The 22,581-nt window shown below is 33.9% G+C and overlaps 1 protein-coding gene across 1 annotated transcript in view; it reads left to right on the forward strand.

Annotated features, from left to right (window-relative positions):
• WDHD1 (WD repeat and HMG-box DNA binding protein 1) overlaps positions 1 to 22,581 on the forward strand; it is a 63,810-nt gene that overhangs the window by 16,325 nt on the left and 24,904 nt on the right. Inside the window, exons 4-14 of the mRNA XM_068545221.1 lie at positions 809 to 960; positions 1,634 to 1,745; positions 1,922 to 1,972; positions 2,969 to 3,064; positions 6,296 to 6,388; positions 7,217 to 7,323; positions 7,542 to 7,683; positions 12,023 to 12,233; positions 14,881 to 15,068; positions 16,896 to 17,080; positions 20,209 to 20,450. Coding sequence (XP_068401322.1) covers positions 809 to 960; positions 1,634 to 1,745; positions 1,922 to 1,972; positions 2,969 to 3,064; positions 6,296 to 6,388; positions 7,217 to 7,323; positions 7,542 to 7,683; positions 12,023 to 12,233; positions 14,881 to 15,068; positions 16,896 to 17,080; positions 20,209 to 20,450 — 1,579 coding nt within the window. The remainder of the gene's footprint in view (positions 1 to 808; positions 961 to 1,633; positions 1,746 to 1,921; positions 1,973 to 2,968; positions 3,065 to 6,295; positions 6,389 to 7,216; positions 7,324 to 7,541; positions 7,684 to 12,022; positions 12,234 to 14,880; positions 15,069 to 16,895; positions 17,081 to 20,208; positions 20,451 to 22,581) is intronic.

A 22,581-nucleotide genomic window follows, 5' to 3' on the forward strand; every position in this document is an offset into this window, starting at 1 on the left:
GTTTCTTTTGGTAGTTATCATTTAATATAAATTAATAAACTGACCATATGATATATCGAATTGTGTATGAGGTTGGTAGACTATGATTTAGTCCATCAAGACTTAATTCCTCTTGGGTAAGTAATAAAATTAAGGTGGTAGGGCAGATCCCTGACCTTTTATGATTCTTAGCTGAAAGCTGTGCAGAACAACGGTGTTTGCAGATCATTTTCGGATCCTAAAACTTTCTATTTATTTAGTGTTTTTAAAACACTAAATAAACACTGCGCTTCCACTGCAGGGGGCACAGGTTCGATCCCTGGTTGGGGAACTAAGCTTCCACATGCCCTGCAGTACGCCAAAAAAATAAAAATAAAAAAGGATACATGGATTCGTGGATTCGCATTTAGACTTTACCCTACTCTGAAAAGACATCTAATGATTGTTTTCTGGAAACACAGGGCAATACTAATAGTGTCCATTGTGCTCCTCTCTCATTGAGATTAGCTATGTTTTCTTGTTCTGAGTCTCCTTCTTATGACATTTGGGAATCCACAAAAACACTATTTAAATATTTTTCTTGCTGGAAGTACAAGAGAAATCAGAGGCTAAAAGTTTGGTTGATGAAGAGGGAATTAAATTTTCTAAAGGCAGCAAGTAAATTTTTCTCGCTAATAGCCATTTCAGAAAAATTATATATTGATTATTTTTCTCTTGACATGAACTACATTTATAAGTTTTTTTTTGTTTTTTACGGGATTTTTAACTATGGAGAGACTCCCAATTAATTAACTAATTTTTGCCAACGTTTCTTTCATTTTTCTTTTAGAATGGGAAATTGGTCACTGCAGTATCTAACAATACTGTTCAAGTGCACACGTTTCCTGAAGGAGTTCCAGATGGTATATTGACTCGCTTCACCACAAATGCAAACCATGTGATCTTTAATGGGGATGGTGCAAAAATTGCTGCTGGATCTAGGTAAGGCTCTTTGATATCAGAAAATGAAATAACATTAGAACAAAATGGCCTCATTCATTGGATTCAGGGTAACATTTTCAGGACTCTGTTCCTTCTTTGTTGTTGTTATTTAATTATTATATTCAAGTCTTCTTTCTGGTAAAGGTTTTTGATGACAAACTTGTGCTTCCTTGTGAATTGAGGTATATTGCTTTGCCGACAGCCTGCTCAGTAAATGCTGGAAAAGTTTGGGGAAAGATGATAGTTGGATACAAAATTTAAAAAATTATTTTAGGTACAACCTAGACTGTACAATCAGGATTTTTGTTGTTTTTCTTGTTGCTTATTTGTCATAGGAAAAAAATGTAATTGGTGAATTGCTGAGTTGGAGTAAAAGGCATAGTGCTTTTAAAAATGGTTGTGGCTGTAATTAGATTAGCAACTAATAGAAGCTTAAGATCTAACTAAGGAAGCCACTTTCTAAAAGTATTTGTATTTTAACATATGGGAAATCTTGAGTTATATTTTTAGCATCGTTATAGACCAAAACTAAAAGGTAATATGGGTGCCAAACTTCACATGTTGCTATAAAGAAATTATGGCATTTACTCTTATTACTTTGAAATATTTGAGTCATAGCTTTTGAGAGCCTTTTGTATTGGCATTTATTGATGTACGTTACTCTTGTTCTTAGTGATTTTCTAGTCAAAGTTGTGGATGTGGTGGATTGCAGCCAACAGAAAACATTTCGAGGACACGATGCACCTGTTTTAAGTCTTTCCTTTGACCCTAAGGACATCTTTCTGGTAATCATTTTTTTCCCTCTCTTTTTGCATTTTTTACGAATATGTTTAAAACTGTAAGAGAATTAGCAAAAAGTTTCACACAATTGTTAAAAGCCTCTTTAATTTATCAGTTGAACCAGTCTCCATATAGTATTATGGCTGTAACTATAGAGAAATCTATTGTTTTATTCCTGTAGGCATCAGCTAGTTGTGATGGATCTGTCAAGGTGTGGCAAATTTCAGATCAGGTAAGCTCATTAATTTGAATTTAAAACTTTTTGCCTATTTCCATCATATATTGGGCATTACATAATATATTATTGGACCAAATTAATAATTCTTCTTCTTCATAGTTTGTTTCTTTTGAGTAGCATTAAATACTGGTTTTGTGATCAAATTCCCCAACAATCTAAGCAAAAGTAAATATGTTGAAGACTAATTGATTCCGTATCCAATCACAAAGGGAAATTCAATCATTATATATTTATAAGCTAAACCATATGTTGGTCCCCAGATGTTGGGGATACGAAAGTAAGGCATGGGCCACACTTGATTTGGAGAGTCACATAACTTACTCTGACCCAGCCTGGTAATAGCTTTAAAGGAGTTATGAAGAAAATGCTTTCTGGATTGGCAGAGGGAACAATGAATTCTTCCTGAGGCAATCAGAGAAGGCTTGGCGTCTCTAGGAATGATGCGGCTGATGAGAAAAACATCCCTCACAGATATGCTTCAGCTCATAGCCACAGTTTCTTCCCTCACGTTTGAACTATTTAAAAGGATTGACTTTGACACCTTAACATTTCGTAGTAGATCTCTCAAGTTTATTTTCATAGTTACTTTAAGATTTTAATGTATTGGGGTTTTTTTTTGTTTGTGTACGTTTATTCAGTGAGTATACTGTTTGCTTATTCTACATAGGAAATACTCCTATTTGAGTTAATTATTTAAGACTTGTGCTCTTTATAACTGTGAAAAACTTAAAGTAACTTAGGTAAATCAAGTATTATAATTGGGTTAAAGTGAATTAAGTTGCTTTTTTCCGAGCTATCTATCAGTTTGAAGAAACCACTTATTAAATGTATTCAGTGCTGCATATCTTTTTTTGGGAGAATTTTCATAAGGGGAAATACATTTTCTTTTTTTTCTTTTGGCATTTTATTTTTCATTTTTAGTTATTTAAAAAGATTATTATTCAGTCACAAGACTTACATTTTCTTGTTTTTTTTTTTTTTTTAAATCAGACATGTGCTATTAGTTGGCCACTGCTGCAAAAATGCAATGATGTGATAAATGCAAAATCAATCTGCAGACTTGCTTGGCAGCCAAAAAGTGGGAAGGTGAGTGACTCTTATTTTGTTTTTTGTTTTGTTTTGTTTTTTAAATATTTATTTATTTACTTATTTGGTTGTGCTGGGTCTTAGTTGCGACACACAGACTCCTTAGTTGTGGCATGCAAACTCTTTAGTTCTGGCATGCATGTGGGATCTAGTTCTCTGACCAGGGATGGAACCTGGGCCCCCTTCGTTGGGAGCACGGAGGCTTAACCACTGTACCACCAGGGAAGTCCCTTATTTTGTTTTAATTATATGTTCCAGTCCTTGTTATCTTTGAATGTAAGAATAGTTTTTTTAATTGTAACTATTTCATTTAGATTATAAATTTTAGAGCTCCAAGCAAATTAATTATTATTGAAATGCTGTAAGAAACATTTCAACTTTTTAAAGGTTCTTTTTGAAGAGTACATTTGGCAGGAATGAATTGATTTTACCTTTTTCTTTACATTCTTGTTTAATGGGACAACTTTGGAAACAGTCTTGTTATATCAACTCTTACTACTAGTGTTTAACATTTTGGAGGTACTAGCTGATACAGTTAGACAATAGAAAGATATGAGAGGTTGGAAAGAAGGGAAGGAGAATGCTCATTATTTGCAAATGAAATGCTTGTATACGAGGAAATCCCAAGAAAATCAACTGGGGGGAAAATACTACTAATAAGAAAATTCAGTAAGATAGTTGGAAGCAAAATTAATATATGAAACCTATAGTCCTATATACAAACAATAGCCATTTAGAAAATATGGTGAGAGAAAATAATGCACTAACTGTGAAATCAAAAAAGATTTAAAAATTTTAAAAAAATATAAAATAACTAGGGGTAAACTTAGCAAAAAATGTGAAAGAGCTATGTAAAGAAAATTTAAACATGCTACAAAGAAGAGTAAAAGAAGACTTAAATAGAAAAAATATATCCCATTCTTTTTTGTTATTTATTTATTCATTTATTGAGGTATAGCTGATTTACAATGTTGTATTAGTTTCAGGTGTACAGCATAGTGATTCAAAATTTGTATAGATTATATTCCATTTAAAGTTATTATAAAATATTGGTTATATTCCCTGTGCTCTATAATATATCCTTTTAGCTTATTTATTTTATATATAATAGTTTGTACCTCTTAATCCCCCACCCCTGTTTTGCCCTTCCCCCCTCCCCTCTTCCCACTGGTAACCACTAGTTTGTTCTTTATATCTCTGAGTCTGTTTCTATTTTGTTATATTTATTCATTTTATTTACTTATTTTTATTTTTTAGATTCCACATGTAAGTGATAACATACAGTATTTGTCTTTCTCTGTCTGACTTATTTCACTAACCATAATACCCTCTAGGTTCATTCAAGTTGTTGCAAATGGCAACATTTAGAAAAACACATAGAAAAATATATCCTATTCTTAGAAATGAATTTTTGTTATAAAGATGTCAGTTCTTCCCTGAATTATCTATAGTTTTGAAACATTCAATATAAAATATCAGTAAGATGTTTGGGGGGACCAAAAAGAACTGATTCTAAAGCCATATGGAAAAGCGAAAGTCTTGAAAAAGAAAAGTGGTAAAGTCTAATTCAATCAGATATAACATTATAATGCTATGGGAATTAAAAGTGTGATACTAATTCATGAATAGACAGCTATCTATTAAACAGAGAGATAGATCGAGTATATACGGGAATTTAGTGTATTATAAAGGTGGAGAAAAGGAGATTTAATAAATGTACTGGCAAAGGGCATGAATACCAGGAGGTGAGAATTACCGAGGACCATCTTGGAGACTTCCTATCACATGGTGAATCTCATTATATAGGTATTTGCTGTATCATCTTTTTAACTTCTCTGTATATGTGAAAATTTCCAGAAAAAATTTATAAACTCGACAATATGAAAAGTAAAATAATAAATATTTCAGTGTCAAAGGACAAACGATGAACTGAGAAAAAGTTTGAAACAATATGACAGAGCTAATTTCCTTAATATTCAAAGAGTTCTTATAAATCAATAAGATCCCAGTAAAAAGATGAACAAGGACATGAGCAGACAGTGTACAGAAAAAGATACACAGATGGCTTTTAACATATGAAAATACATGCAACCTTTCATACTAAAAGAAATACAAATTGAAATATGATTGTCTGTTTTTCATTTGTCAGATGGTCAAAGATCAGAAGTTTGATACATACTGTGTGGAAGAGGATGTGGCAGTTTTTATTAGAACGAATGACCAATAGTACTAGTTCTAGGCATATATTCTCTAAACATATTTATACATATGCACTACAGAGTATGTATAATGAAAATGTTGCATCATTGTTTGTAGTAGCAAAAGATTGTAAACATCCTGAATGTTCATTAATAGAGAACTGGTTAAATAAACTGTGGAATTTATTCCTGAAAATGGAATACTCTGCAACTGTTAGAATGAGGTATATCTGTGTGTCTTCACATGGAATAATCAGTCTTTAGATATATTAAAAACATCAAGCTGTAGAGCAGTAGGTATAGATAGTAGATAATGCTACTGTTTAATTGTGTGTCTACTTGTATATATGTACATACGCATTCTTATGTAGTCTATGCTTATGTTTTTTGCCTTTGGGAAGCAGGAATAGGATTTAGGGATTGGAGGGAGACTTTCTTTTCAATGTATGACCTTTTGTGTCATGTAAACTTTTAAGGGTACATTCTGCACTAAAGTGATAGTTGGGAAATCCAGTATGTATTTCTTCTTTGCTTATGAAACATCAGTTAATCTAATTAATTAAAAAAAATTTTAAACATAGTTTTACTATTCATAAATAATACATTTTTCTTCTTTTTTTTGATAAGCATGGAAAGAATATGTCAGTTTTATTTTTTCTACTAATCTGTTTTTTGGAAGTATATGTAAGAAGATGTTTCCTTTTCCAAAGATATTCAAAGTATTCTGGCTCTGTTTCTCTCCTTCCAGCAAATACGATGAATTTTTAGATCCAAAGGGCTTATATTCCTTAAGAAATAGTATTAAAAATATTAGTAACTATAAGTTCTCTGTCTTTCAGTGCAAGCAATACAGTGATCATCACCCATTCTTTATCCAAATTTTAAGTAGCTTTCTGAGTTTTGTTAGTTGCCAATTAAAATACAAATTTGCTTTTATGTTTTGTAGTCTTATTTAGATGAATTTTCTGCTTTTTTTCTCTTTAAACTTAATTTAGTGTAAACTTTTGTTTAAATCATTTATCTTTCCTAATAGTTACTAGCAGTTCCTGTGGAAAAATCTGTTAAGCTATATAGAAGAGAAACTTGGAGTAATCAATTTGATCTTTCAGATAATTTCATCTCTCAGGTAGGTTTTGTAAGTGATACTTTCAGTAGGCTAATGGGAATATTTAATGCATACTTTGCTTTAATACAATTACAGCTAAATATTGTTGGAAATGGAGAACAACTCCGGACTGCTGTGCATGTGTCCACCTTCTACCCCTCAGCTTTTCTTCACTTAGTGAATAACTAGTAGATAAGTCTTTGCTAGGTCCTATCTGACCTTTCTCCTTTGTGAAATTTGATAAGAAAAATCTTTTAATTTATAAGAAGTCAAATTTAACCCTAGCATAGTATTAGAATAGGTAATTCTCACATTATTAGTAATATTTATTGTTAAGTGAGTTTCATTGAGACTTGTGACTATAGACACTGGAATTTTAGAGCAGGAAAGGTTGTTAGTCTGTGTTTCTTTCTCTCTCTCTCTCCCTCCCCCCGCCCCCTTCTCTCATACATACCCATTTTGCAGTTAGGAAACAGAGGCCCAGTAGGTCAGCAATGGCTTAGTATGATTCACTTCACTTCCTGGTTCTCTTCATCTTGATGGTGACTGCTAAGAGGATAACTTGCATTGTCTTTCTTTCTGGGATAAAAACATTTTTTAGCTTTTGCTTTTAAAATTGTGCTAGTGTAATTTTCTTGTGATAAAGTAATAGCTGCTATTACTTTGATTGTTGAATATTATTGAAAAAGAAAGTTAAAAAGTAAGCAAACTTTGTCTTGCTGTTTATGTATCAGATTTAATTAGAAATTGCATACAATAAGGGTTATAAAAATTTGAATTTGGTAATGAAATGAGTTTTTAGTTTTAAATTATATGAATTATTATTTATTTATTGTTTTTCTTTACTAGACCCTAAATATAGTAACCTGGTCTCCTTGTGGACAATATTTAGCTGCAGGGAGTATTAATGGTTTAATTATAGTTTGGAATGTGGAAACCAAAGATTGCATGGAAAGGTATGATTCAGTAAATCTTTTGTCTCTTTTTTGCTTATTTCTATTAGATTTTTGTTTTTTATATTATTAAACATTTCAAATCTGCAATCATTAGATTGTTAAAATGCAGACATATAGCTATGTTTATCAAAATTTTTTCTAACTAAAATTTACCTAAAGAAATGTATAGCTTATATTTTTCTTGACAGTGTTTTAAGAATTCACTTTTTAATTTTTAGGGTGAAACATGAGAAAGGTTATGCAATTTGTGGCCTGTCATGGCATCCTACTTGTGGTCAAATAGCTTATACTGATGCAGAAGGAAATCTAGGAGTCCTGGAGAATGTTTGTGACCCCAGTGGAAAGATGTCAAGCAGTAAGGTAATAAGTAATAGGGTAGAACAGTTTCTTCAAAGTCTTTCTGTGGTCATATGAATTTGGGAAACACCACAAACTACATTACTTTCTTTGGAAATTATAATTTATGTTATTAGATGCCCAGTAATGCTCTATCACAAAGAATGTTTAAACTTGTTTAACCTAATGTTTCCCAAATACATTTTACTAAGGAACTTCTTTCCCTCCATATAATATCCATTAATATTTCATGGCTTTCCAAGGAATACCTTTGTAAAAAACTGTAATATTTTAGTATCCTGGTGTTCTAGGTGTTTTTAATTAAATAAATGTTTTATAGATGAAAATTATTAATAACTGTAACTTAGTTTAGCCTAAGTTTTTCTGTCATGAATTAGCCTTAACTCTTAGAGCTAACTATGTACTTCTTATGCTTAGCTGCACAGCCTGACTGAACTGCTCTAAACAGGCTGCCTTGTTTTATACTTCCTTGTTTTGGTTCATTATTTCCCCTGAGGTGCCACTTAGCTTGCTTGAGTCCCCAAAGATTCAGAATTTGGTAGCAGTAGGTACTTAAAAGTGGGGCCGAAGGGACTTCCTTGGTGGTGCAGTGGCTAAGACTCCACGCCCACAATGCAGGGGGCCCGGGTTCGATCCCTGGTCAGAGAACTAGATCCCACATGCTGCAACTAAGAGTTTGCCTGCTACAACTGAAGATCCTGCGTGCCGCAACTAAGACCCGGTGCAGCCAAATAAATAAGTAAATATTTAAAAAAAAAAAAAAAAGTGGGGGGTGCTTCTCTGGTGGTGCAGTGGTTGAGAATCTGCCTGCTAATGCAGGGGACACGGGTTTGAGCCCTGGTCTGGGAAGATTCCCACATGCCGCAGAGCAACTAGGCCCGTGAGCCACAACTACTGAGCCTGCGCGTCTGGAGCCTGTGCTCCGCAACAAGAGAGGCCGCGATAGTGAGAGGCCCGCGCACCGTGATGAAGAGTGGCCCCCGCTTGCCACAACTAGAGAAAGCCCTGGCACAGAAACGAAGACCCAACATAGTCAAAAATAAATATAAAAGTAAATAAATAAATACATAAGCTAGGGGGGAGAAAAAAGAACAATATGACTGACAACTACCTTTAAAAAAAAATAAAAGTGGGGCTGAAAACAGGAGGGTTGATTTAACAAGCAAGTAGATCCCTCCAATCTCAGCAACAGTGGGCACAGCTAGGTAACTGCCCTCCCTCACCCCTGTATACATTCTGGCAGAAAGCTGGAGATTTATTCTCTAAGATGAGATAAAACAGAGGTCACTGATCCAGGGACACTGGGTACAATTGAGTGGTGTTGGGTGAAGGAGGAATACTGTACTGAAAAGGATTAAATGAAAGTGTGTATACTTGAATGTTGAAATTCCCAGCTCACTTTTCATACTTGGCTCCCAGAGCATTGTCAGCCAGTCTTATGTTTTTCAGGCAGGAGATTGGAAGATCTTTGGGGAATCCGTGTAAGAAAAAACCAAAACAGAGAGATTCTTTTTTTTATTTTTATTGAAGTATAGTTGATGTACAATATTCTGTAAGTTACAGGTGTACAATATAGTGATTCATAATTTTTAAAGGATGTACTCCATTTATAGTTATTATAAAATATTGGCTATATTCCCTGTTGTACAACATATCTTTGTAGCTTATTTTATACAGTATAGTTTGTGCCTTTTAATCCCCTACCCATATATTTCCCCTCCCCCCACCCCTCTCCCTACTAGTTTGTTCTCTGTATCTGTGAGTCTGTTTCTTTTTGTTATACTCACTAGTTTGTTATATTTTTTATATTCCACATGTAAGTGATATCGTATAGTATTTGTCTTTCTCTGTTTGACTTATTTCTCTTAGCATAATACCTTAAGCTCTAAGTCCATCCATGTTGTTGCAAATGGCAAAATTTCATTCTTTTTTATGGCTGAGTAGTATTCCAATATCTATCTATCTGTCTATCTATATCACATCTTCTTTATCTATTCAGCTGTTGATGGACACTTAGGTTGGTTCTATAACTTGATAACTGTAAATAATGCTGCTATGAATATTGGGGTGCATGTATCTTTTCCAGCTAGTGTATTTGGTTTTTTTCGGATGTACACCCAGGAGTGGAATTGCTGGGTCATATGGTAGTTCTATGTTTAGTTTTTTGAGAGCCCTCCATACTGTTTTCCACAGTGACTACACCAATTACATTCCCACCAACAGTGTAGGAGGGTTCCCTTTTCTCCACATCCTTGCCAATATTTGTTATTTGTGTTCCTTTTGATGATAGCCATTCTGACAGGTGTGAGGTGATATCTCATTGTGGTTTTGATTTGCATTTCCCTGATGATTAGCAATGTTGAGCATCGTTTTGTGTGCCTGTTGGCTATCTGCATTTCCTCTTTGCAAAAATGTCTATTCAGCTTTTCTGCCCATTTTTTAATTGAGTTGTTTGTTTTTTTGATGTTGAGTTGTATGAGCTGTTTATGTATTTTGGATACTAACCCCTTATCAGTCATATCATTTGCAAATATTTTCTCCTATTCAGTAAGTTGTCCTTTTGTTTTGTCAAAGGTTTCCTTTGCTATGCAAAAGCTTTTTGGTTTAATTAGGTTTCATTTATTTATTTTTGCTTTTATTTCCTTTGCTTTAGGGTTCAGCTATGAATAGCATTTACGTGGTCATAATAAATCTAAATACTGTAAATTGATCCAAGCAGAATGAGAATATATCTATATTGGGTGAACAGGAGTAGGAGAATGGTGTATATGCATACAAGGGGAGTAGTGGTGGTTGAAAAATGGCACCAAATCATCATCTTCCTTAACAGAAAGAAGTTAATAACGTCTATTAAATAGATAATTAAAACTGAAAAATCAAAAAATTTCACTGGAATATGATTTACAAGTGTGGAGGAAAGTATCAAAAGAAACAATTGAGAGCAGAGAAGTAAGTCAGAGGCTGTGCAGAGGATTGTTTTCATTTTTATATTAAACCTTATAACGCTGACTGATTTACATGCATGTCTAACGTTGATAAAAAAGAAAATTAAATTGAGAAATAATTTTTAGTTCAACAACAATGTCCTGTTGTATAGCGCAGGGAACTATATTCAGTAACCTGTGATAAACCATAATGGGAAAGAATATGAAAAAGAATACATATGTATAACTGAATCAACAGAAATTAATACAACACTGTAAATCAACTATATGTCAGTAAAATTTTTAAAAATTAAAAAAATTTTAGTTCAAATGTCACCTCTTATAAAACCTTAACCCTTCTATCCAGAATTGCCCACTCTCTCCTTTTTGCTTTTACTTGTCATAGTACATGTTTCTGTTACAACACCTCTCACCATAAGTTAAAACCCTCATTTTTGATAAAGTCCGAAAAAAGTTTTTAACCAACTTGAGTACATAAACTTTTAGGACTATGGATAAAATAGTTAAATATCTTCTTATAGCACTTATCAATAGTTATTAATTTAATTATTCAAATCATTTGTTTAAACTTTTGAATTTAGAAGTATTTTTTCTGTTCTCTCATTTCTTTAAATGTCAACTTTCCAGAACACAGTTATATGCACTTCCATCTAAAAGATTTGTGATATAGTCCCTTTTGAATCCATTAATGGTGTTCTCATTAGACTTTTATACCCAACTATAAGTTTCCATTGACTTAACATTGTACAGTTTTTATTCATTCTATAGGAATAATTGTGATCCTTACAATGTATCTGCTTACTATTCACTTTTTAAAGTGATCTCAAAAATCGTTTACAGTGACATTCAGTACTTGCAATGATATGTTCATATTCCTAGGAATCAATGATTAATGTTGAATTTATTTGCCACTTTTGTTTTTCTTTTGGTTCTATTTGTTTACTTCTATAAGCATCAAAAAAATACCCCAAAGACGAGCTTTAACTGAGATCATTTAAAGTAAACATCTTACCTAAGCAGTATCTTGTTCAAAATAAAAGTAAATGAGAGAATATCTTACAATGAGAGACTTTGTAAGGACTCATAGGTGACTTCTTTTCTGGAGAATGATTGTGAGGAATAAAATCTTGCTTTATATTTGGGTATACACATGTATTTCTTTACATGTCTGTCTTATACTTCCACCTTATCCGTAGACTATGAGGCATTTAAAGTAAGGACTAGGTCTTATATAAATATAAATACAATCCTCATAAACATATTTGCTAATTATTTTTACCAAGTCACTTGCTTACTTGGTAGAGTTTATAGGTGCATATTAAAAGATTGCCTTTTGAGTAATTGTGTTTATATAAGTAGTTCACTAATAGTTTCTAATTTGTATTCATTTGTTCAAGGTATCTAGCAGAGTAGAAAAGGATTATAACGATCTTTTTGATGGAGAAGATACAAGTAGTGCCGGTGATTTTCTAAATGACAATGCAGTCGAAACCCGCTCTTTTTCAAAAGGGATTATAAATGATGAGGAAGATGATGATGACCTCATGCTGGCTTCAGGTCGTCCTAGACAGCGAAGTCATATCCTAGAAGATGATGAAAACTCAGTTGGTATGAATTGACTTTGTGAATGTGATGATCCATCTTACTGATCAATATTTTCAATTTTTTATTAAAACTATTATTTAAAGTCAGTACTGGATTGGTAGAATGTAGCTATAGCATTAAATACGTATGTTGAAAAAGGTTTCAAAACAATGATCTAAGCTTCTGCTTTAGCAAACTAGAAAAAGAAGAGGAAATTAAACCCCGAGCAAGCAAAAGGAAGGAAATGATAAAGAACAGAATTCAATGAAATTGACAACCAAAAGCTATAGAGAAGTCAATAAAATCAAAAGCTTATTCTTTGAAAAGATCAATAAAACTGATAAATCTCTATCCTGATTGGTCAAGAAGGAAAGACACAAATGACTAACATAAGAAATGAAAGGGGTATCATCACCGTGTATCCCATAGATCTTCACTATCCAATATGATAGCCACTAGCCACTTGTGGCTTTTGAGCACTTAAAATGTGGCTAGTTCAAATTGAGGTGTGTTTTAAGTATAAAATGCAACCAGATTTTGAAGACAGTACAAAAAAGAGAATGTAAAATATCTTGGTCGTTTTTTACATTGAGTACATGTTGAGATTATATTTTAAATGCAGTATATTATTACAATTAATTACACCTGTTTCTTTTTACTATTTAAAATATGGCTACTAGAAAATTTTAAATTACATATGTAACTCACATTATATTTCTGTAAGATAGCACTGCTATTAATAACAAAAGTTTAATAGGTGAATATTATGAACAACTTTGTGTCCATAAATTCAACAACTTAGATAAAATGGACAAATTCTTTGAAAGACACAAACTACCAAGCTAACTCAAGAAATAGGTAACCTGGCCACAACTAAAAGATCCTGGGTACTGCAACTAAAGATCCCGCACGTGGCAACTAAGACCCGGTGCAGCCAATTAAATAAATAAATAAATATTAAAATTTTTACACAAAAAGAAATAGGTAACCTGAATAGTTTGGTATCTGTTAAAGATATTGGGATTGTAATGAAAAACCTTTAAATGAAGTGACTATTAAACTTATATGCTAAAATTAACACATTTGAACATTACCAAGTGAAATGCCAGTGTACAGTGGTTGTGCTGCATTTAAAGCATATAGGGTTTATAGGATAGCACTCCTCAAATGTTTGGTTTCAGGAGCTCATTACATTCCTAAAATTTTTTGAGGACCCCAAAGAAAAATTGTTTGTGGAGTTATATTTATTGTTATTTACTATGTTAGAAATTAAAACCGAGAAATTTAAAAAATATTTATTCACTTTAAAGTAACATTAATAAACTCATTATATGTAAATGTAAATAACATTTTTTATGAAAATAAAACAACTCTAGAAAAATGGTATTATTTTACCCTTTTGCAGATCTTAGCATAGAAGACAGCTGGATTCTTTCATGTGCTTCAGGATTCAGTCTACTGCCATATATTTGTTTTTGTTTGAAACAAAATATATTTTTGTTTGTGAAAAAAATTTAGCCTCACACAATATGTAGTTTGAAAAAGGAGAAGTATTTTAATAGCCTATTGAAAGGATTGCGGATATTCTTCGATGTTGCACCAAAACGCAACAAATGATAGTTTCTTAAAGATTACTTGCGATGTCGAATCTGAAAACTTTTTGGTGAACTTTTCAACTCTATTATTACATTAAAATCCATTGGTCTAACTTGAATGGATCTTTTACCATGTTTGATTTTTTCACATATGCATTGGTCATTTGGAAAATACTGTTTCCTGAGCTTTGCAGACCTTCCTAATATTGACACGTTATCCAGAATAATATTTGTTAGTATCATCGCCAATCTCATCAGAAGTTTTTAAATATTACAAAGCAGTCAAGCTCATGGTGGCAGGTACACGTTTTTCACTATTCTGATTTTCGCTTGAAAGCTCAAATTTTATCATTGACCACAAATTCTGTCAGTTATTTTTCTTAAATGACCAGCTCACTTCATTTTTAAGAAAATGTTTGCCACATACTTGAGTTGGTATAACCATAGTTTATCTGGTATTTCAAGTAAAAATGGTGTTACATGAAAAAATTAGCTAGTTCAGCTTACAACTCAATTGCAGAAATGCTTTTTTTTTGAGATAACCATCACAGTTCTTTTTTTTTTTTTTAATTTTTTGGCCACACCACGCAGCATGTTTTTTTTTTAATTTTTTGACCGTGCTGCGCGGCATGTGGGATCTAGTTCCCTGACCAGGGATTGAACCTACAACCCCTGCATTGGAAGCACAGAGTCTTAACCGCTAGACCACCAGGGAAATCCCCCATCACAATTCTTTATGCACACTTCCCATTTTAACACAGAGAACATTTTAAAAAAATCTATGCAAAGATCAAGATTTAATAAAATTAATATTTTTACTGCAATTGGTTAACAATACACTGACTACTAATACAGATTGGTGCCACTGCTTTGATTCATGCTAAGGTACCAGCAGTTTTACCCTCCATTGCTTTCGAATTATCACTGCAGATGTTAACACAGTGAAAGAGGCAAATAGTATTAAAATGTTAATATTATTAACTATGAATGGACAAGGTTATTAGATTTCATAACGCTTTTCTTTTTCAAGGTAATAGGTATTTATGATTCTCTAATTATAATCCTTTGTTTTCTAGATGTTACAATGATAAAAACTGGTTCTAGTTTTCTCAAAGAAGAGGAGGAAGATGATCAGGCAGGCAGCATTCACAATCTACCAGTTGTAACATCCCAAAGGCCATTTTATGATGGTCCTATGCCAACGCCCCGGCAAAGGCCATTCCAGTCAGGTTCTACACCCTTGCATCTCACTCACAGATTCATGGTAAGCCTTGCATCTACATGTAACTTTTAAATAGTTTTATCTCACTTTTAAGCATTTTATCTCACTGTAGTTAATTTTGTTTGGTAAAAATATTTTTTTAAAAACCTTGGTTAACTGGCCTGGAGCACTTTTGTTGATTATAATTTTGTGCTTGATTTATTTTGTGGTTAACTCACAGTTTTAATCTTATTTCAACCTTATTATTGAATGTTGTGTTAAATAAAATTCTGCTTTGCAAAATGACATATAATGAACATAATAAATGTGACTGTATGTATATCTTGCAGTACCTCTTGGTTATACTTCCAAACTTTACTTCTAATATTAGTTTTTATATAGGAGACTGTACTGATTCCAGAACACTAGTTAGAAGGTGTTTTTTAGAAAGCAACCACTGGTATGGTATACTATTAGAAGGTGATAAGTGCTATGAAAAAAAAAGCTATCTGCCCCTTTTCCCCATGCCACTGGAATATATTCTCCACAAGCACAGAGATTTTTCTGTTTTGTTTACTGATAACACTTAGAACAAGGTATGGCACAATAGGCATTCAATATATATTTATGGATGAATGACTATATTAACTTTTTGTCTTAAGTTTGAGCGCTAAAAAAGTTTAATATTTTTATTTGTTGATTATTTGAGGTTTTCCACTGAGGACTTTGACGGTTGTCCTTTTTAAATGGTATGGTCCTGGCATAAATTTGTAGATAAATATTAAAGGTGTTGTTTTATTAAAAAAAAAACAAAAACCTTTTTATTGCCGTCAGTAATCATCATCAAGTAATAGAGCTAAATTTTTCTAATATTGTCAAGTACTTTATAGTTGTATTTGTGGTAGAGGAAAGGAAACACTAGGGCCTACCCTGCCTAGTGTGAGCCTGTAGTGTACATGAGTAGAAGACAAGTTTTCCAAATGGTATCAATTTATGCTGCCTTCTTTTTTTTTTAAATTCCTGTTTTGTGTGTGCGTGTGTGCGTGTTTAATTAATTATTTTTATTTAGGTTTTATTTAGGTGTTGGGTCTTCGCTGCTGCGAGCAGGCTTTCTCTAGGTGCGGCGAGTGGGGGCTACTCTTTTGTTGCGGTGCGCGGGCTTCTCACTGCAGCGGCTTCTCTTGTTGCAGAGCACAGGCTCTAGGCACGCGGGCTCAGTAGTTGCAGCATGAGCTCTAGAGCACATGGGCTTCAGTAGTTGTGGCACGTGGGCTCAGTAGTTGTGGCTCACGGGCTCTAGAGTGCAGGCTCAGTAGTTGTGGCACATGGGCTTAGTTGCTCCGTGGCACGTGGGATCTTCCCAGACCAGGGCTTGAACCTGTGTCCCCTGCATTGGCAGGCGGATTCTTAACCACTGAGCCACGAGGGAAGTCCTATGCTGCCTTAAAATGTATATATTTATGCCATAACTATAAACCAGTTAGTTGGACCAAAAGAAATATGCAGTCATTTATATCCATATTTGTAAGTAAATACATTTTTGAAATGTTTTGTTTGAGGAATTTAATGGTTCAGTTGTTCAAAGGTGAATTGTAAAGTATTTTTTTATGACAGTAATATAATTTTTAAAAATATTAGGTGAAATATTCCATTTGCTAATAAATAAGTATATATGTACCTTCTTCTCATGAGGAAAAGAATAATTAGTAATTGTTGCTCTGATGTTACTACTATTACCTGAAACTATTTAGAGGTGAGTAAGCTGTGGTTGCTCCCATAACTTAATCCCTGATACAGACTACATTATTTGTTAATCTGTACTATTTTAGTCTATTGATTCTAAGAACTTTACTCTTTCTCAGACCTGTATTTAACCTTACATGTTTGTAGGTGTGGAACTCTATTGGAATTATTCGCTGCTATAATGATGAGCAAGACAATGCCATAGATGTGGAGTTCCATGATACCTCCATACACCATGCAACACACTTATCAAACACTTTGAATTATACAGTAGCAGATCTTTCCCATGAAGCTGTTTTGTTGGCATGTGAAAGCACTGATGAACTAGCAAGGTAAATTCAAGATTATTAGGAAGAATTTGTTACTGTTGAACTGTTATACTAAAATGTTGAAATTCAGTACAAAAAGTTTGTAAGACAAAAAACAAAATTATGTCTTTTATAGTATGGAATTTCAGAAGGAAGAGTTTAGTACAAATAGCAGCACACCTGTAATACCTCAGAACATATGTCTGTTTTTGCTTAATTGTCCCCTTCTTACATAAGAGTAATACACGGATTAATTGTAAACAAGCAAGCTTAAGTAGTACAGAATTTTTAGAAAATGAAAATTCCCCCCAGAATTCTACTCTCAGATATAACTACTGTTAACAATTAACAGTTAATCTAATCCCAGCCTTGGACAACTACTGATGTGGGTTTTGTCACTATAGATTAGATTTGAAACTTCTCTTTAAAAAAAAAAAAAAAAGGAAAAACACACTAAAAATGTTATTAGTACTATTTGTCATTTTGACTTTTTAACTTAAAAAACTTTAGACTTCTTAGATATATTGGTTGGTTGCCAGGTAGGTAGGTAGATATAGAGACAAGAAAATTATGATGGAAAAGCAATGGATGCAGAATCTGTATTTTTTTTAAAGAAGAAAAAATATTTTATTCAGCTTTGTAATTTCAGCCAGCTTGCCCTGTTAATTTTTTCAGCTGATCATAGTGGTTATACACTTGATCATAGATTTTACTAACTCCCGGGTGATTTGAAATTAAATTTCTTCTGACTGGATACATTAGTTCCTCGCTGCTTAAATTATGGTCCACAAACTAGGGGCATGGGTCACGTGGGAGCGTGTTGAAAACACAGAATCACAGACCCAAACCCAGACCTTCTGAGTCAGAATCTGCATTTTAACAAGATCATCAGGTGATAGAGTATGCATTAAAGCCTGAGAAACACCGAATTGGGTCATTTTGATATTTTAATTGGTTTCCTAATTTTACACATTGTAAAATCAACTCAATACTTTATTATTGAATTAAATCAGTTGACTAAAATAATCACTGTTGACTCAGTGTCTCTAACTCAGAATATCTTACATAATTAGAACATTTATTTCCCTGGCAATTTTTTTTAATTGAAGTACAGTTGTTTTACAATGTTATGTTAGTTTCTGCTGTATAGCAAAGTGATTTAGTTATACATATGTATACATTCTTTTTTATATTCTTTTCCATTATGGTTTATCACAGGATATTGAATATAGTTTCCTGTGCTATACAGTTGGACCTCAGTGTTTATCCAATGCTGTATATAATAGTTTGCATCTACTAACCCCAGACTCCCAATCCATCCCCCCGCATCCCCCTTCCCCCTTGGCTCCATGTGCAATTTTGATTTCAGATTGTTAAGATTGTTATGATTTCCTGATTGATGATTGTTCTTCCCTTTGTTTTCCTAGATATATTATTTCACAGTCATATACAATGTTATCCTTTTATTTTATTTTTTAAATATTTTATTGAAGTATAGTTGATTTACAATATTGTGTTAATTACTGCTGTACAGAGAAGTGATTCAGTTATATATATTCTTTTTCATATTCCTTTCCATTATGGTTTATCACTGGGTATTGAATATAGGTCCCTCTGCTATACAGTAGGACCTTGTTGTTTATCCATCCTATATATTCTAGTTTGCATCTGCTAATCCCAAACTCCCAATCCTTCCCTCCCCCACCCACCCTCCCGCTTGGCAACCACAAGTCTGTTCTCTATGTCTGTGAGTCTGTTTCTGTTTCGTGGATATGTTCATTTGTGTCGTATTTTAGATTCCACATATAAGTGATATAATATGGTATTTGTCTTTCTCTTTCTGATTTACTTCGATTAACATGATAATCTCTAGGTCCACCCCCACCCCCCTTTTTTTTCCCCGGCTGAGCTGCATGGCTTGAGGGATCTTAGTTCCCTGACCAGGGATTGACCCACATCCTCGGTAATGAAAACGCGGAATCTTAACCACTGGACCACCAGGGAATTCCCATCCCCCTTTATTTTATTTTATTTATTTATTTTGGCTGCACTGGGTCTTCATTGCAGCATGCAGCATCTTTTAGTTGCAGCATGCAGACTTCTTAGTTGTGGCATGCATGCCGGATCTAGTTACCCAACCAGGGATGGAACCCGAGCCCCCTGCACTGGGAGCACAGAGTCTTACCCACTGGACCACCAAGGAAGTCCCTCATCTCCCTTTATTTTAAATTTGAATTTAAAATTACTGTTTAGGAAGTCAGTACTGCCTCTGATTCTAAATACTATGGTATCTACATTTTGAAGCTTAAGTGTCATAATAACTTGCATGTATGTAAATATGCAAAGAAAAAAGACTGGAAACACAAATCAGATTGTTAGCAGTGGTTGGTAATCTTGCTGGTGGGATTATGAATTTTTTTTTTCTTTTTCTCTTTGTTCTCCCATATTAAATTTTCTTTTTTTTTTTGCAATGAGAGGACTCTTGCCTAACATTTTTTTTTTTTTAATTTAATTTTATTTATTTATTTATGGCTGTGTTGGGTCTTCGTTTCTGTGCGAGGACTTTCTCTAGTTGCGGCAAGCGGGGGCCACTCTTCATCGCGGTGCGCGGGCCTCTCACTATCGCAGCCTCTCTTGTTGCGGAGCACAGGCTCCAGACGCGCAGGCTCAGTAATTGTGGCTCACGGGCCTATTTGCTCCGCGGCATGTGGGATCTTCCCAGACCAGGGCTCGAACCCGTGTCCCCTGCATCGACAGGCAGATTCTCAACCACTGCGCCACCAGGGAAGCCCTTGCCTAACAGTTATTTTGATGCTTCCTTCCCTTTTAAAAATTTGGTTGTGATTTTTGTGTGTATTTGCAGCCTAGGATCACACTCTACTGATTTTATCCTGCTTTTTTTCATTTAACATTATATTGTGAGCATTTTCCTGTATCTTTCAATATTCTTCAGTAACATGACTATTAATGGTTTTAACATAGTTCATTTTAAGGATATTTCATAATTACTTTCTTAAAGCCATTTTTGTATTATTTGTGTGTAATAGAAAAATAAACTATTTGATTGTTACTGGGTGTAATGATTAGTTATATATGTGTGTAAAATATCAAATGTGAAAGTTTGATTGTTTCTGTCTTGTTTTAATTTTTAGCAAGCTTCACTGCCTGCACTTTAGTTCATGGGATTCAAGCAAAGAGTGGATAGTAGACATGCCTCAGAATGAAAACATTGAAGCCATATGTCTTGGTCAGGGATGGGCTGCTGCTGCCACTAGCGCCTTGCTCCTTCGCTTGTTTACCATTGGAGGTGTTCAAAAAGAGGTCTTCAGTCTCCCTGGGCCTGTTGTGTCAGTGGCAGGACACGGAGAACAGCTTGTCATTGTTTATCACAGAGGTAGATTTTTTCTACTATTTTATAGTTTTACCATGACCTGAAGTAAAATGGAAATTACTTAAGCTTTTCTCCTCTCTGTTTTGGATTGTTATCTCCTTTTGCATTTATTTTAGTATTTGAATCAATATAGCCTTTGTACAGAATTTTGTTGTATTCACTAATAGCAATGAAAATGAAAACATTTTATTTATAGAAAAACTGTACTATAGAAAGAATTCTAAGGTAGAGTTTGGTTAATTGCTTCCATATCTATATCTTATAAGAATTATCAGAGTTTAAATGCCTCAAAAAATAAACTAACTCCTTGTGTGAAGGACCAAAGCAACTTTGAATGTGACTTAAAAGTTGTTGCCTCCTTTTCCTCACTTCATATTCTGTCCTCAGTCCCCATCGCTGTGCTAAGACTGGTTTTATTAAGGTTACTGTTGATCTTTTTATGCTTATTTATTTAAATAATTCCACCAGAAATACTTTCTTCTCTTGGCTTCTGTGACATCACTCTCCCATTTTTTTTCCTTAGGAGCTGATAACTCTTTCAGCTCCTTTGCTGGCTCCTATTCCTATGCCCCCCTCTTAGCTGAAGTACTCCGGGGCGCAGTCACAGCCCCCTTCTCTTCCTTTCACTAGGTCAGGAGCTATTAGTCTTTCGACTGCTTAGCCCTAGTGAGAAATATATTCTGTGTTGCTGTTCTATACATACCCGCAGATATAACTAGAATGAAAGTCTCATGGACAATATTTACTCTTTGATTTCATTTTTCTTTAAATTCTGGTTGTAACTCTGGATTGATTTCATGACTCACAGGTCAAAAAATGCAGTTTGAGAAACTACTTTGGGATATCTCATTAACACCCATGGCTTTAATACATCTATGTGTTCATGACTTCTAAATTAATATCACCAGCCCTACCCCCTCCTTGTGTCTCCAGACTTACATATTCAATTGCCGACTTGAAATCTCTATGTAGAGTTTTGATATTTATCTCATACTTAACTTGGTCACAATAAAGCCTCTGGGCTTTCTTTTTCCCTCCAAACTTGCTTCTTAGTTTTTCCATTTCAGTAAACAGCACACTATCAATCTAGCTACTCAAGCCAGAAATGTTAAGAGTTATCCTTTCTTTCCCTCACGTCCCCACATCACTCTGTCAGCAAAGTCATTATCATGTCAGTTCACACGACACATTGCACATCTGTCTCTTTTTATCTCCACTAAAACCCCAGTGCAACCCAGACATCATCTCTTGGACTGTTGGAATAACCTCCTGACTAGCTTTTCAGCTTCAATTCTTGCCTGCCACAATCCATTCTCCACATAGCAGCCTAGGTGATTTTTTTTTTTTTTTTTCCAATTTGAATTTCTTTTATTTCTTTTTTTTTGTCTGTTTGCTGTGGGCTAAGATCATTCTTTTTTTTTTTTTTTCACACACACACACTATATTTTATTTTTACAAGAGATAAGTAGACTGACACCAAGCATTGTACATGGATGACCACAACAAAAGCAACAATGATTGCAATTACCAAACATGAAACACACTCATACTATGTCATAATATTGACATTCAGTCCAGTAATCCTCCACTGTAACAGCTCCTTTACTTTGCAGTGAAAATTGATTTGTATATTCTTTGCCTCTGAGTCCTTGTCGGATTTTTTTTTTTTTTAATTCAGACAGAAAGTCACAAAAATTATACTCATCCTCATCAGTTCACTCAGTCCCATGTAATTAATTTTTTTTTTCATCTTGATCTTTTGTTAGCACTTTTATGAGTTCATCAGTTTTTCATTAGAGTTCTGAAAATTCAGTTCTGCTTATTCATTCAGTTCAGCAGTACAGTCAGTTACCAGAAACCTGTACTTGTCAGAGTCTTTTCCATGAATTTCTTAAAGATGAAACCCTTTTATAGGAACATATTTGCAATAGCAAAAAACATAAATCCAATCACTTCCCTCTTCTGCTCCGAATCCTCTGATGTCTTACTATTGCTTTAGAATAAAAATCAAACTTGTTATCCCAGGTGGCAAGGTCCTACGTGATCTGACCTTTGCCTGCCTCTTCAGCCTCATCTCTTACCACTTTTTTTTCTTGTTACTGGTTCTGGCCCTACTGGCTTCATTGTGTTCTTC

The sequence above is a fragment of the Eschrichtius robustus genome, chromosome 1, assembly GCF_028021215.1.
Source record: "Eschrichtius robustus isolate mEscRob2 chromosome 1, mEscRob2.pri, whole genome shotgun sequence".
Classification (NCBI taxonomy): Eukaryota; Metazoa; Chordata; class Mammalia; order Artiodactyla; family Eschrichtiidae; genus Eschrichtius; species Eschrichtius robustus.